At 45.0% G+C, this 14,954-nt stretch overlaps 1 protein-coding gene across 1 annotated transcript in view; it reads left to right on the forward strand.

Annotated features, from left to right (window-relative positions):
* Positions 1–14,396, forward strand: part of ABCA5 (ATP binding cassette subfamily A member 5) — a 32,425-nt gene extending 18,029 nt beyond the window's left edge. Inside the window, exons 21-40 of the mRNA XM_062616922.1 lie at positions 74–243; positions 1,146–1,279; positions 2,225–2,362; positions 3,004–3,117; positions 3,235–3,405; positions 4,574–4,687; positions 4,920–5,057; positions 5,556–5,630; positions 6,164–6,255; positions 6,775–6,901; positions 6,988–7,105; positions 7,211–7,302; positions 7,453–7,628; positions 8,125–8,200; positions 8,286–8,380; positions 8,761–8,880; positions 9,088–9,237; positions 10,190–10,269; positions 10,524–10,579; positions 11,131–14,396. Of these exons, the coding sequence (XP_062472906.1) occupies positions 74–243; positions 1,146–1,279; positions 2,225–2,362; positions 3,004–3,117; positions 3,235–3,405; positions 4,574–4,687; positions 4,920–5,057; positions 5,556–5,630; positions 6,164–6,255; positions 6,775–6,901; positions 6,988–7,105; positions 7,211–7,302; positions 7,453–7,628; positions 8,125–8,200; positions 8,286–8,380; positions 8,761–8,880; positions 9,088–9,237; positions 10,190–10,269; positions 10,524–10,579; positions 11,131–11,238 (2,344 nt within the window). The 3' untranslated portion in view covers positions 11,239–14,396. The remainder of the gene's footprint in view (positions 1–73; positions 244–1,145; positions 1,280–2,224; positions 2,363–3,003; positions 3,118–3,234; positions 3,406–4,573; positions 4,688–4,919; positions 5,058–5,555; positions 5,631–6,163; positions 6,256–6,774; positions 6,902–6,987; positions 7,106–7,210; positions 7,303–7,452; positions 7,629–8,124; positions 8,201–8,285; positions 8,381–8,760; positions 8,881–9,087; positions 9,238–10,189; positions 10,270–10,523; positions 10,580–11,130) is intronic.
* Positions 14,397–14,954: the final 558 nt, after the last annotated feature.

Genomic DNA, 14,954 nt, shown 5'->3' on the forward strand with positions numbered 1-14,954 from the left:
TTTAGTAGTACGCACAGAAATTGGGTTGGCTTTGGCTGGATTTTAGTAAACCCCAAACTTCCCTTTCTTGCAGGTTGTTGCTTTTCCTGATTTTTCTTGTAGTTCAGATTTTACTGTTTTTCATACATCACATCATCAAAAATTCCGTCGCTGCCATCAAACTCTCCCCTGATTTGTACTTGCTGAAGCCTGGAGAGAGCTCTCACAAGTACAGGAGTCGTCTCCTGCTGCAGAACTCCACAGGTAGGAAGGCAGAGGTGCTCCTGTCTCCCCTTCTCTCTTTAAGATAGAGTTTTACAAGGTGGGGAGGGATGATGTGTACAGGTTTTGGGCCTGGGGACAAACCTTTTCCTTGTAATTAACCCAAACGAAGAGTTTCCAAGTGCCCAGAGACAGCAGAGAGTGGGTATCCTTCATGCCCCAGGGACTGATTTGGACACCGTCTTCCTCCTCCATGTTTGGTAACTTTATGCTCACTATGTCATAAAATGGCCTATATGAAGGAACTGGCCCCAGAGCCATTTAGATCCATCAACATGAAAATCCTGCTAGAAAACAGTTTGGAAAATTGCTTTTTGCCTCAACTTGGGGTGTTTTAAATGTGCATAGCAGCAAATTCAGGCAATAGGAATGAGTGTCTGAGCTACAGGAATTTGTGCTTAATGCGACTGAATTTCTCTGGACACCGTATCAAAGTGCTGCTGGTTTCCTGCTATTTTAGTGAATTCTCTATTCAGTTGAAACTTTGAGTCTCCTGATAGTGCTCATTGGCAGCTCTGCTCCATTGGACTTGCACAAATGCATTGGAGAATAAAACCATAACATTTTCTTGAGTTCTTTGGAGGCTGTTGAGTGGGAAACCAAAATAAGGCCATTCATGTTGTTTGGAATAGCAGGGGACTCTCTTTGGGGTGTAAGGAAACAGCGATCTTTCTTCATAGGGTTGTACCACTGAGAAGATGCATTAGTGAGCATTGAGGAGGTTTGGAAAAGACACGTAGATGTGGTGCTTAGGGACATGGTTTAGTGCCACCGTGGTTTAGTGGTGGCTTGACAGTGCTGGGTTAATGGTTGGACTTTATGATCTAAAAGGGCTTTTCAAGCTAAACAATTTCCTGACTCAACATTGTTTTCTCTTGCACCAGAATCTGGTATCGATGACATTGTCCACTCTCTCGGGAGCATGAACATCCTCCTGGAGATGTTCAATGACAGTGATTACGTCTCGGTAGCACCTCACAGCGCAGCTTTAAATGTGCTTGATCTTGAATCCAGACAGGTAAGAGAGCCAGACTGGCTCAGTCATGCCCCAGGGAGCAGGCAAGCAGCTGGGTTTGTTGTTCTCCAGCCTGAATGGCACATATTGAGTCATATAATCAAACAATATCATATGATATTGCTTATACAAGAGGGCTGTAACAAGGACTTGTATTAACGGAATGGAAATATTATCAAATTATCAAAATGAATGTTCTCCCATAATGATAATTTTGGTAGACCAGTAAAACTTCCATCCCCTTTTTCTGCCCCCAAGGATACAAATAGCCAAGAGGAATATTGTACTTTACAAGAGACGTGGCACAGGGATTCATTTTTTTTCTTATGCTGGTTGAACTGTACAATTTGACAGAGGTATAATTCCCTTGTGCTCTCATGTGTAAAGAAAATGAGTTTCTTGGATTGTAAGTATTCATTTCAGTATGGTCACTGGAGGGGTGTGAAACAGATTTCAACATTGGGGTCATATTTAATCTCTAGCAAAGGAACTGCTTTGCAGCATGCCAGCTCTGCCTCTTGTTCCCTTTTTTATTCATTACAAACTGTTGATACCAGTGTGACCTTAGCTAATGTGAATTTGGGCCTGTCTGGTTTCTAAATGCATTAGGAAGAACATAGAAGTGTGGGTTGCTGTGGGGTTTGTTTTTCAGACTGTAGTTGTCTGGAGCATCATTTGTCACGGTGTTGCAGTTGCATAAAACATGCTGGGAATTTATCCCAAATAATTTGTTCTCTGTGAGCATGACTGCTCTCCTGAATTAGGTGATGTGTTATAACCACCCTGGTGTGTTAAAACCGCCCTGAGCAGCCCAGGGCCTCCTGCAGAGCATCCTCTTGTGCAAAGATTTGTCCCCATGTTCAGGTTTAATCAAGCCCATATGAGACCCCTCTCAGGGTGTTATCCTTCATACAGAAGAATTAATCCAGCACATACTTTCCTTTCCAGAACTATGTTTTCACTGTCGTATTCAACAGTACCATGGTGCATTCCCTGCCAGTTTTGATGAACATCATCAGCAACCTGCTCCTGCGCAATTTAAACGTGACAGAGAGCATTCAGATCTGGAGCAACCCCTTCATTCAGGTGAGCAGCACAGCAGAAACCACCCTTAAAAACAGGGTGTTTGCCACCTTAAACACAGGGTAGGTGGCAAAGCATCGGAGTGACATGAAGAGGGCACTTCCCCATCCCTGGCAGTGTCCAAGGCCAGGTTGGACACAGGGGCTTGGAGCAAGCTGCTCTATGGAAGGTGTCCCTGCCCGTGGCAGGGGCTGGAACTGGATGAGCTTTAAGGTCCCTTCAACCCAAGCCATTCTATGGTGAAAGGTGTCAGGATTTGGCTCTGCAAAATCTTGTGAAAGAGGAGGAAAAAGGGACTTGGAAAGAGGATGTTCTGTTGGGAATTCATTACAAGTTCGTTACAGGTTATCTGCAGTTTTTGGGGGCTGAATGTGAGGATGCTGGAGGTCTGCTGCTTCCTGTGCAGAGCTAAGGTAGCCTTTAGGGGAGGAGAGGGCCTACTGCAGGAGATAAATGCACTAGCAGTTTATTATACACACTTTCAAATACTCCAGAACTTCCATAGGTATTTTTCTTCCTGCTGTGGCTCAGATGATCTTGAGACACACAGAATATATCAGCATTTACAGTCATTTTCCAGTTCTAAATGCATTTATTTTGGTCACACACATTCTAGTACTGAAGAGATCTGCTTTATATTTCAGAACCTTCCAGACACAATTTTCAGGCTGGAGATCTATTTTGAAGCTGTGTTGCTGGGAATCATCATAACGGGAATGCCACCCTATTTTGCCATGGATAATGCAGAAAACCATAAGGTGAACTCCTGGGTGTTGATTCAGAGAATGCACAAGAACTTGGGATTTGGAGGAAAAATCTGAAGAGGTGTTTTAATTAGTATTTAATTAACGTGGTGTTTTCTCGTCCCATTGCAGATCAAAGCATACACACAGCTGAAGATAGCAGGGCTTTACCCCTCTGCTTACTGGACTGGGCAAGCTGTGGTTGACCTCCCGCTGTTCTTCTCCATCCTTACCCTGATGATAGGCAGCCTCTTTGCCTTCCACTATGGTGTTTATTTCTATGTGGGCAAGTTCCTTGCTGTGGTGAGTGCAGTGGGGATGTAAGCTCCCTTTAGATAGGTACTAAAAGACTGCTTTAAGGTGACAAGAAACCTGGAGAGGGGCTTTGGACAAGGGCCTGTGGGGACAGGCCAAGGGGAATGGCTTTAACCTGCCAGAGGGGAGACTGAGATGAGCTCTTAGGCAGAAGCTCTTCCCTGTGAGGGTGCTGAGGCGCTGGCACAGGGTGCCCAGAGAAGCTGTGGCTGCCCCATCCCTGGCAGTGTTCAAGGGCAGGTTGGACACAGGGGCTTGGAGCAAGCTGCTCTAGTGGAAGGGGTCCCTGCCCGTGGCAGGGGTTGGAGCTGGGTGGGCTTTAAGGTCCCTTCCAACACAAACCGGTCTGGGATTCTGTGAAAATGCTTCATTGAGGCTGCTGGAGCAGAGGCACCAGCCAGGCTGCACCAAAGGCAAAACAGTAGTACTTTTCATGGGGAAAACCACTCACATTTTGGAGTTTCATTCAGAACTGGAATAAAACAAAGCTTTAACATACAAGGACCTTCCAAGGAAACGCTCCGTCCTTTTTTGCCCTGCTTGCTCAGTCTGCTTTGTGCTTTTTGCTGCTGATTGATAATTGCTCCCTTTGCATCAGCGTGCTGCTAATGACAAGGTTACAGTGACTTTGAACACGGAGCAGCTCCACAACGAATTGCAGTATGTGAATGAAGTGAAGAGGCTACAAGTCTTCATGTCTTTCATATTCACTGTGGGCTTCCCTGAGATGCTGGCTGTAATCGAGAAGAATCAGATTCTCCTCGCTGCTTTCCCAGAGCTCTTGAGTTAATCAGGTTTGGGATGTGACTGTTGTGCTGCAGGGCTGGTTTATCCTTTACCCTTGCTTTCATTGCTGTGCAAATGCTGAGGTTGAAGATGGAATTCCTAATATTTGCCAAAATCTTGAGGTCCACATTTATGGGAGCCTGTGTTATTTAAACAAGGGGAAATGGTTTAAAGGAAACTGAGTGTGTTCCTGCCTATCCACATACTCTTATTCATGTCTTTAATAGTGTATATTGTATATACCAAGGTGGCAAAATATATCAAGTGAAGTAACACAGATGAATCCAGAGTTATAAAGCACACTGAAGCAATTCCAGTTATACAGAACATCCACTCTTGCTTTCCTGAGAAACCTCTCCTCTTGTTGCAGATTTTCTGCCTGATTGGTTATGTCCCATCAGTCGTGCTCTTCACTTACGTGGTCTCCTTCACCTTTAAAAAAGTCCAGAACACAAAGGAATTTTGGTCATTTATATTTTCAGTGGTGAGTAACTTTACCTCCGTTTTGGCTAGCTGGGGAGATGGGTTATCTCCAGAGCTATTTTATTGCGCTGTGTCCTCAATGCACAGGAAATCTGAACCGCTCGCTAATGTGAATTCCTGTCATATCCTGCATGATAAAAGCTTTAAATAACGTACCTCAAATTAGATTATTTATGCTTAGAGAGTCTGAACTAAAGGAAAATTAATTTTTTTTCCCCTTTTCTTTTGTACAGACAGCCTTGCTCTGTACTGTTGTCACTGAAGTGGCCTTTTTTCTGGACTATTACCTGATAACCACCGTCCTGCATTATGTCTTCTCCATCTTCATTCCCATTTACCCCCTTATTGGCTGCCTGATTTGTTTTATAAAGGTAAGGGGGGATACAGGAGATCATCTCCACAGTGCTTGCAAATGACTGGGGTTTGGTGGGTGTCTTTAATGAGAACGGGGCAGCAGTGGTGTAACATCATCTATAGCCATTCAACAAGTGAAAAATAGCAACTGCTGGTGAAGAGTTACCTTATCCTGAAAGTGAAGTGTTGCAGCTCTAAAATAAGGAAAGGAGCAACTCTTCCATTAAATGCCTGAAGAACCATGGATTTCTCAGCCTGTGGACTGAACAAACCCAGAAATGGGAGAGGGGTTGACTGGGAGCTGGTGGCTTTAAACCAGGAGCAGCCGCAGGGACTTTGATGGAGTTTTAGTGGTGTTGGACTTGTGCAAGCAGGGTCTTTGCAGAGCTCAGAAAGTGCTTGAGCAGTGAAACTTAAATTGGAGATTTAAGTGGATTGGAGACTGAAGTGCAGTATCGAATAAGCAGTCTCTGGTAGGTGGTTATTTACCTGGATATGTTTTTCCTCATTGTCAGGTCTCGTGGAAAGGCAAGCGGAGGAACGGCGGATACTACGACCCATGGGACCGGCTCCTGGTAGCAGTTCTAGCTGTAAGCATGGTTATTGGATTATTTGCCATGTTTGCTGTAGAGCATTACCAGCTCCTGCTGGGAGGCCCCTTCTGTTCAGGCATCTTTATTAATAAAGATCTGATCTAATGCTGAGCATTGCTGGAGCCCGCAGCTTTTGCAGCCTGTTGCAGTGTGAACAGTACCAGTAAAGCTGCTGAGCCTACCAGGTCAATGTCTGATGCTACAGGAGCCTCATCAGTGGTGCCAGTATTTATCCTGGTTATTATGGGAGTCCGTGTTGATGGAGCAGGAGCTAGAGCATGGGACATCCCCTTCTCTCTCCAGAAACCCCACATAATTGCTGTTAAATCTAAGCAGGCTCTGGTTGCACATCCTCAGTGTTGATCCACAGGGAACATCTTGGAAACATGAGCACTTTTGTGGTTATGAAGAGCTGGGGCTTCTTTTCGCTCATTACACTGGTGGGATCACCTATAGGGTCATCTATAGGGCCACCAGCCTTGGAGGACCAGCGGCTGTCTGAGTAACCAGATTGTATTTGTCTGTTTTAGCCCTATTTGCAGTGTGTGGTGTGGCTGTTCCTCCTGCGGTGTTTCGAGCTGAAGAATGGAGGGAGGACAGTGAGAGAAGATCCATTTTTCAGGTCTGCCTCTGTTGAATAGACTTTATAAAAGTAATAATCCAAAGGAGCTGCTTTTGAAAGTGATGCTGGTGATGAAAGTGGAGTATGCAGTGTATAGCTATGGGGGATGTTGCAGAAAATGTAATACCTTTGGTTATATCCTATCCCAGGTGTCTACAGAATTTGCTCTCCTAATTTTAGTTGTCTGAAATTCAGCCACTAAAGTGCAGAAATGGGACTTTTACTTTCCTTTAAGTTATACCAGTGCAAAATCAGGAGGTTTGTAAGGACATCACCTATAAAAACACAGGGGAACTTCCTTTCCCGTTACAACTCCCTTTACCAACAAAGAGCTCAGCATGAAGATGACATAGTTGCAGCTATTGACATCTCTTTCTGCTCTTTTGGGGCTTCTAATATGTGCTGCAGAAACGTGTTACTCCCAGGGTTGGCAAACACAAGTTGCTTTCTGCATCAGAGCAGCAAGCAAATCTCAGCTGGATGCTGAGCAGCGGCATCACATTGTTTTCTTCCCCTTAGAAAGTGCTTTACCAAAGCCAAAACCTGGAAGTTTCCAGATGTGCCACGTGATGAGAATGAAGATGAAGATGTGAAGGCAGAGAGGCTGCGAGTACAAGAAGTGCTGAGCAGCCCCAAAAGTGAGGAGGTAACGCTGTGGTGCTACCCAGAACCTGGATTTGGAGCTTTCCCAGAGTTGCTGATATCCACAGCCTCTTCTCCCTCCTGTTCTAGATGCCAGCAATCCTGGTCAGCAGCTTGCACAAAGAGTTTGATGAGAGGAAGGAATTTCTTCTGGGGAGAAAAATAAAGAAAGTGGCAACAAAACATGTTTCTCTCTGCGTAAAGAAAGGTTGGAGTTCAGCTACTTGCTGTTGAGCTGTTTTAGTTACAGCAACAGCTCTTGAATCCACTTACCTGACTTCATGGGCAATGTTTTGTGTCCTCCTTTCTTTAGGGGAGATCCTGGGTTTGTTAGGACCCAATGGAGCTGGGAAAAGCACTTTAATTAATATGCTCGTTGGAGAGATTGAGCCAACCAGTGGGCAAGTACGTTATGTGCCACAAACAGAAAATGAATGTATTATTATTACTATTATTATTATTGCAAACATTCCCAAGTGTTTTTTTACTAAAACTTTACAAAACCACCTCTGAAACTTACAATACTGAGTATGGTTTGTGGTTTTTTCCTCGCAGGTTCTGATGGGAGATGATGCTTTTGGCCTGCCCAGTGAAGATGACTCAGTGAAATTTGTGGGCTACTGTCCTCAAACAAACCCTCTTTGGCCAGATATTACATTGCAGGAACACTTTGAAATTTACGGTGCTATCAAAGGAATGAGTCCATCTGATGTTAAGGAAGTCATAAAACGGTAAGTAGTTTGTTATAGGCATGTTTAAGGTTAGCGATGCTTTTCTTACAGGTTGGTTTGTTGGAGGTTACTTCTGCTTTCCCCAATATAATCCTTTTTCCCTCTAAGTTTAATTGGATCTTTCCAGCAGACTCAGCACGTGTGAATTGTAGGTGAGGAGATACAGGTTAAACCATGCAAAATTCAACTGGCATTTGTAGGTTCATATTCTTGTTAAAGTTAAGAAGTGCTATCAACAACCTTTGCAGAGGATGGGGAGTTGGGGCTCAGAGGTGTTTCTGGGCTGTCACCACAGGCTCCCCTGGGAGAGGGGGATGGTGGGTTTTGTATGGAAGCACCCAGCTCCAATTCTGCTTATTGCTCTGCTTTTTATATACCTTATATCCAAATGTTTGTAACTGTGTTCTTCAAATGAGACTGTTTGCATGCAGTGTGATGAGGGGAAAGCCAGGCCATCACTCTCAGCTTTTCACATGCGGTTCTCCCCCTTCTGCAGCATCTCAAGTGCCCTGGATTTAAAAGATCACCTGCAGAAGACAACAAAGAAGCTGGGAGTGGGTCTAAAGCGCAAGGTACGGGGGAGCTGCTCAAGCTGCCCATGTGAGGTGTCCTTAGCATCCATGGGGTCCTTACCCTGTTCCTTTGCCTTCCTGCCAGCTGTGCTTTGCCCTCAGTATGCTGGGCAACCCACGGGTCACACTCTTGGATGAGCCCTCGACTGGGATGGATCCAAAAGCCAAGCAGCACATGTGGTGAGTGCTGCCAGGGCTATGCTGACCACAGGCTTGTCTCTGCCCAGTTTTATGTGTGCGTTATCCCTGTTAACACTAGGGAGAGCCAAAGACAGGGAATAATGAATGCATCCTTAGTGCCAGGTGCACTTCATCTGTGTCCTCTTCCAGAACAGCTTGGAGATTTAAAGCTTAGAAGTGAAAAGAAATCTTCAAAGCAATATAAGGAGTGTAGATTTGTGTCATGTTTGTGAAAAATTCACGTGTTAATTATAGTAGTGTTGGCCCATAAAATACAGGGTTTGCGTTTGACCGTCACAGTCCTCTCTTCCTGCTAACCCAGGCTTTACTGTTTCATGAGAAATGTTTTATTCAGGGGTTTTCTTGGTTGTGTTTTGCAGGCGAGCAATTCGAGCAGCGTTTAAAAACAAGGAGAGAGCAGCAATCCTGACCACTCACTACATGGAGGAGGCAGATGCTGTCTGTGACCGTGTGGCCATCCTGGTGTCTGGGCAGCTCAGGTACCAGCGAAGCCCTTCCTGCAGGGAGGGTAGGACAGCAGCTAACTAGAATATATTGCTAAAACTATAGATAGACAGTTTATTATGCACCTTAAACTTGGAGCAAAATTAAGCTTTAAGCTACAGTAAATGGTCTGTAAGGGGTTAAGCTGCTTTTTGAGTGTGTTGTAATATGTGCGACTCTCCTTTTCTGTCTGCAACTGGTAGATGTATAGGTACGGTCCAACACCTGAAGAGTAAGTTTGGCAGAGGATACTTCTTGGAAATGAAACTCAAAGAAACAGCAGATGTACAGCAGGTGGAGTATCTGCAGAGCCAGATCCTGCACATCTTCCCGAACGCAAATCGCCAGGAAAGGTGAAGTTGAACAAGTGCATGGAAAAAGGTTGATGTTATTAAAGCCCCTGATTCCTCAGCAGTTCCTTGGCACTGAGGAGGGAGTGCCAGGATGGTAAAACTTACACCAAATACTTACATATGGCTTAAAAAACAAGACAAGGGAGGGTTTTGCGGCCAGCAGAAGCTGCCAGGCGATGGCTGCGAGCCCTGCTTGCAGATGTTCAGCACGGAGGAAGCAAAACTCCATTTCTGCATAACTGTTGCCTGACGGCTTCCTCCTCAGTTGGGGCCCTCGGGAAATGGGTAAAATCTGAGTCACTGGCCCTTGTCTGGAAGTGCTTCAGCGTTTTTGGGGGTACCTCAGGGTTTGAGGGTGGGTTGGGTGGTTTTCTGCCAACAGCTTTGATTTGCTGTACGAACTCAAGGGTCTGGCTTGGTGAAACTCTCCAGAAGGGCACTGGGGACATTGTGTAAGGAGTGTTCCTCAAATGGGGGAGATCTGAAGGGGAGGGTTCAGTTTACAGAAGCAAATGTGTGGGGTAGAGCAGCTCTCTGTTCTGGAGTGTGGGTTGCGGGAACCACTGCATGATGCAGAGTCCCGGTAGACCCTGTGGCCTCTGCTGGAGTTCATTTGAAAGGCAAAACCTCACGACCACAGGAGTTCCAGGCAGTGATTTTTCTTTCATGAGTTTATAAGAGAATACAAGTGGTTGAATCCAAGCTGAAGAGCATGAAACACAAAGCGGTCTCAGGGGATCACAGCTGATGCACCTGGACCTGGGTCTCTGATAGGGTTATAAACCAGCTGGTCTGGGGCTGCATCATTCCTGTTGTCTTGTATGATGGTAACTAGTCAAAATGCCTGGAGTAACCTTAAGAAAATGAGTTTAAATCCCTTCAGTTGGATGCTAATTTTGTTGCTTTGAGTAGTCTCACCTGAAGCTGTATCTTCTTTGTTTCTGTGTTGCAGCTTTGCTTCTATTTTGGCATATAAAATTCCTAAAGAAGATGTACAGTCACTTTCACATTCTTTTTCTAAGCTGGAAGAAGGTAATTAAGCACTTGCCATGCATCACATCCAGAAATCATTTTGCCCCCCATAACCAACACATTTGCCATGAGGTGGCACTTCTGCATTGCTGTTCCAAATCTATTTCATTTATGTTTTCTGTTATTGTTGCTGTCCCGCCTCTGTTTTGTGTGAAATTGAGAGTAAGCACTTGTACCAGCTTAGAATGCTTTAAATCCAAAGGTGTCAGATAGTGAAGCATCCCTAAATATGCTCTCATTAATTCTTTCAACAGTAAAACATGCTTTTAACATTGAGGAGTACAGCTTTTCTCAGGCAACACTGGAACAGGTATGTTGAAGCAAATGGTACTTTGTGGAAGTAAACCCTGCCAGGCAAAGGTGTTGCAGGTCTTTTGATGGGGTTTTTGCAGGCATCTGGGGTGGATTCAATTTGCATTGGCTCTATAGAAGGTAGAGGGGATGGGGAGCCCTGTACAGGCAGCTTGTGCCCTATGCCTGGCTTTCAGGCAGCTGGGGCCGCTCTGCTGATGCCTGTTTGGGTATTTTTGGGTACCTGAAATTCCCTTTTTTAAAGCAAATTGGGACAGCCAGTTCCTTGAAACGGAGGGTAAAGCTGAGGCTTAATATTGCTTATTCTGTATTAGTTATTGCTGACCGTAAATGTCCTTCAGCTTATGTTTGGTTCAGCTTCCTTTTCACTCTTCTCCTGAAGAACTGAGTTGGGAGGGTAGGAGCAAGGAGAACAAACCCCAGATTACTAAAAACTTCCTACTTGGCCATGAAGCGAGACTTTCAATACTTGTGAGGCTTTTAGCATGAATTCTACTAAGGAAGTTCCTACAAGCAGCATGGTGTATTCACTCCCTTTGTCTGCCCCAGGTTTTTGTGGAGCTTGCTAAAGAGCAGGAGGAGGAGGACAGCACCTTTGGCACCCTGAACAGCACACTGTGGTGGGAGAGGACACAGGAAGACAGAGTTGTTTTCTGAGCTCCTCATGGTCCAGACCTGCTCTGCAGCCGGTGTGTTGAGCCAGTGGTGATCCTCTGTGCAGATATCGGGGCATATGTGTGGGAAACACCCGAGCTGGGATGGAGAAGGGAGTTGTATTTGGAAGCACGGAGCACGTTGCACCACCCTGGCCTTAGGAGTATCACTGCAATAGCGGTGAGCATCCCCGCTGTTGTTCTGGCTGACCTGAAATTCCTCCTCCCTTTGCTGTTTCCCAGTTTGCATTGAGCAAGAAGATGCTGCCACGACAGTCGGTCATCTCCTGGTGCTGGTGGCTTGTGCAGGAGCACCAGCCTGCCTTCCTCCCTCAGCTGTGCTGTGCTGAGGTTGGGATCCTTACTGGAAATCCTGCATCTGAGCTAAACCAGTTGCTGTTGGAGCATCCTGCCCTGTGGGACCTGCTCACTGGGTATTGCCTTGCCCCATGCCCTTGGCTGGGTATTGCTGCCTGCCCAACGAGGTGCCATGCAGAGACATATCCCTGCAAGGTCTGGTTATTCCACCGGTAGTTCTGTACCTGCTTATGCTTAGAAGATGTACCTACTTATAAGAGAGGGGCAAAACCACTCCAAAGTAATTGTATTCACTGCAAAGAGGTTCTGAATACCACTGCGAGCTTAGCTTGGTATCCAACCAATGTGAAAATGTTCCTTTACACATATGATATGGCACTTGTTGACACACACATTCCTTTCTGCTGTCAGCTGTGGATGATTTCTGCAGCTGATATGGGAGGCACTGGTGTTTGTAATGCATGCACTGTAGGGTTCAAGGGGTGTACAGAAGTGGATGCTTTCTTTCCCCTGCTTGGTGAGAGTACAAGGACATAACTGTCTAGCTACGGGGTTTGCAGAGATGTGAGTATTCCCTGTCTTCATTATAAAGTCCGAATTCTTTTGTTGGGTGTAACAACATGTATCCTGCCAGTTGCTTTTAGAGGCAGTCCTTCTTAGATGTCTTCCTTTTCCTTGACAGTGATTTCATAAGTACGTGCAACAGTATTTCCTAATCCGTCTTTGTTGTGATAGCAGTAAGTAATGCAGCAGTGTGCTCAGCACAGGAACGTTTGCTTTGTCTTAGAAGTGCTAAGAAAAGCAGAATAGGTGGTCCTTTAGCCTAAGGTATGGCAGATGTAAGAAAATATATATATTTTTTGGCTTTCTACACAAAGCTGTCATCACTTCTTTTAGTTTTATAAGGTAAGATTAAAGATTGCTAACAGTTCATTGTGTTCTGCAATGAACAAATATAGAGATGCATTTATATCAAGACATTGGCTTCATAAGTCATATCAATTATGTATCTTCACATTAGAATTAGAAGAGACCTTTGTTTTAATTGCAAAAACTCAAACTATGGGTTAAGGCAGAGTTGTGTGTCCCAACTGTTTGTATTTATCAGGCAATAATGTATGTTATACGTCTGATAGTGATTTGTCAGCATATTGAGCCCAAACCTGTTGTCATTAATTTCTTACTTTACTATGGGGAGATGTGAACTCCTTATGTACCACCTTTGCTTCCTCTTCTGTACCCAGAGATTGCATCAACATGTTCAGGTTTTGTTCTGTAGTTAACATTTGAGCCCAAGAACTGCAGGAACATGTGGACATCCCATGTGCTTCCCCAGGGGAAGGTCAAGAGCACAGACCATGAACCTCGCTGTTTTGAGGAGCCCTCAGCCATGGTACTTGCATACGCCCTAATCTCCTGTGCTGGAAACAGAATGGAGGTAAAGAATGGGGTTAAAGCACCAGCATGTAAACTGCAGCTCCAGTTTCAACCTTTCTAGGGGCGAAGCTTCCCTATAAGAAAACTAAAATGACCAAAATTCATCTCTTTTATTTAGCCCCTGGGAACCCCCGTCCCATTGCTCCCAATTGCATCCCTGCTGCTGCCATCTCTGAGCATTTTCCTTTATTTGGAGCAAAGGTGGGACCCGGAATTTTGTCTTAAGATGCTTTCCCATGTATGTACATACAAGTTAGGAGTCTTCTCCAAATCCCACCTTTCTTACTTCCATCTCCCTTTTAATGGTGTTTCAGCTGTCATGTGCACATCCGTCCAGCAATGTACAGAGCTCTCTGTGAATTTAGCAAAGTACAGCTGTGACCTATTAGCCTTGATGCCTTCTTTTAACTTAAAGTTAATAGTCTGTAAAATAGCTCTGGACTGCCTGGATAACATCACCCTATTTCAAACGCTTTCTTATTTCCTAATGTTTCAACTGGATCATAAGAAAGCTTCTATTAGCAGCATTATTTGCTCAGCTTGGTACTGATCTTGTTTACTCTGGAGTTACCCAGTTGATGGTGGCACTGTATTTATGCAGCTACACATCCAAAGAATTTGGCTCCTTAGATGAACTATGTGTTTGAGTGGGATCTTTTTGATGTGGGGACATAGAGTCAATGTGGGACAAGATGCCGCCTCAAACACTGATGTAATCATAGTGGATTGTATCAGAAGTCTTTCAGAGTGTCATACGATGGCTACACTTGCCAGAATAGGGGAAAACACGCAAAATTACATTCCCAGGGGATTCTCTGGTTTGAGAGCTTTATTCCTGCAATTTTAAGTCCCTTTTTTCATGCCAAATCGCAGCCGCACAATACACACACCCAGGTTGTGCTCTAGCAGATAGAACTAAGGCAAGGCAGCTGGATTCAGGCTGACTGTGGGACTTGGAGTAAATCAGTTCAGTTTATGCCACTGTTACCAGTTCCAATGGGTTTAGTTACCTTGCAGGGTGGTTGTGAGAAATAGTTATCCAGAACTTGGAAGATGCATTTGCTTTGTGGTGTTATTATAAGGTTGTATTTTTCTATGGAGGAATTTAATGTGTCTGATTTCATTTATGTCCCCAAGAAAAGCCTTTATTTAGAAAGCTCTCTGTATAGGAAGTAATGTCTCTTGTGCAGGCAACATCCAGTACTCTGGTAGCAGACACAGAAGGCAGGTCTGAAGGTGACACATTGGTAATGCTCCTCCTGATGTTGCTGTTGGGCACTTTGAGTCATTTGGAGTTTAATTTATCCACTTGTGTGTCTTTTACCACTTTGTTGTGTTTGTAAGGTCGAGGTTTTTCCTTTCCCAGCAGGAAGTACTACCAAAATAAAGATGGATTGGCTTGTTAAATGCTTGTGTTTCTATCATGCGTGTGCTTTGATGCTAGAAATAAGGGGGTTGATTTCAAAAGCCTTTGCTGTTCCTGGGGTGCAGTAAGGCTTGCAGGTGAGTGGGCTCAGGCAGAGCATGGGGGGTACATACAGCTGGGGGTGTCAGGCTCCAATAATTCCGTATTTTAAATTGAATTCAGGGAATTGCAGCCTTGAGACACTTGGGGTTTGACCACCCACAGACAGATGAACTCAGCCCAGCTTCAGGCTAGAAGTGACCCCATGGCAGCTGCGTGCTCCTGGCACACCGTGTCCTGCATCTGCAGGATGAAGCTGTTCATCCACTTGACAATGAACCCCAATGAAAAGATAATAACCCATTTTTGTGGTTGGAACCTAGGATGAGCTTGCTTGGCTGGCTGGCTGGGTGCTTATGGGGGTGTGTGAAGCTCGACCATGAAACAGGGATGAAGCACCCTGCTTGCTCCTCGGCTGCAGTGTGGGACTGGCATGACCTGCTGCTGAGGGGGAGGAGGAGGTCCACCTTCAGCCCTATGGGTCACTTCAGGACCTAGCA

The sequence above is a fragment of the Pezoporus occidentalis genome, unplaced genomic scaffold (genome assembly GCF_034315485.1).
Source record: "Pezoporus occidentalis ecotype Australia unplaced genomic scaffold, CSIRO_AGI_Poc_V1 ctg190, whole genome shotgun sequence".
Lineage (NCBI taxonomy): Eukaryota > Metazoa > Chordata > Aves > Psittaciformes > Psittacidae > Pezoporus > Pezoporus occidentalis.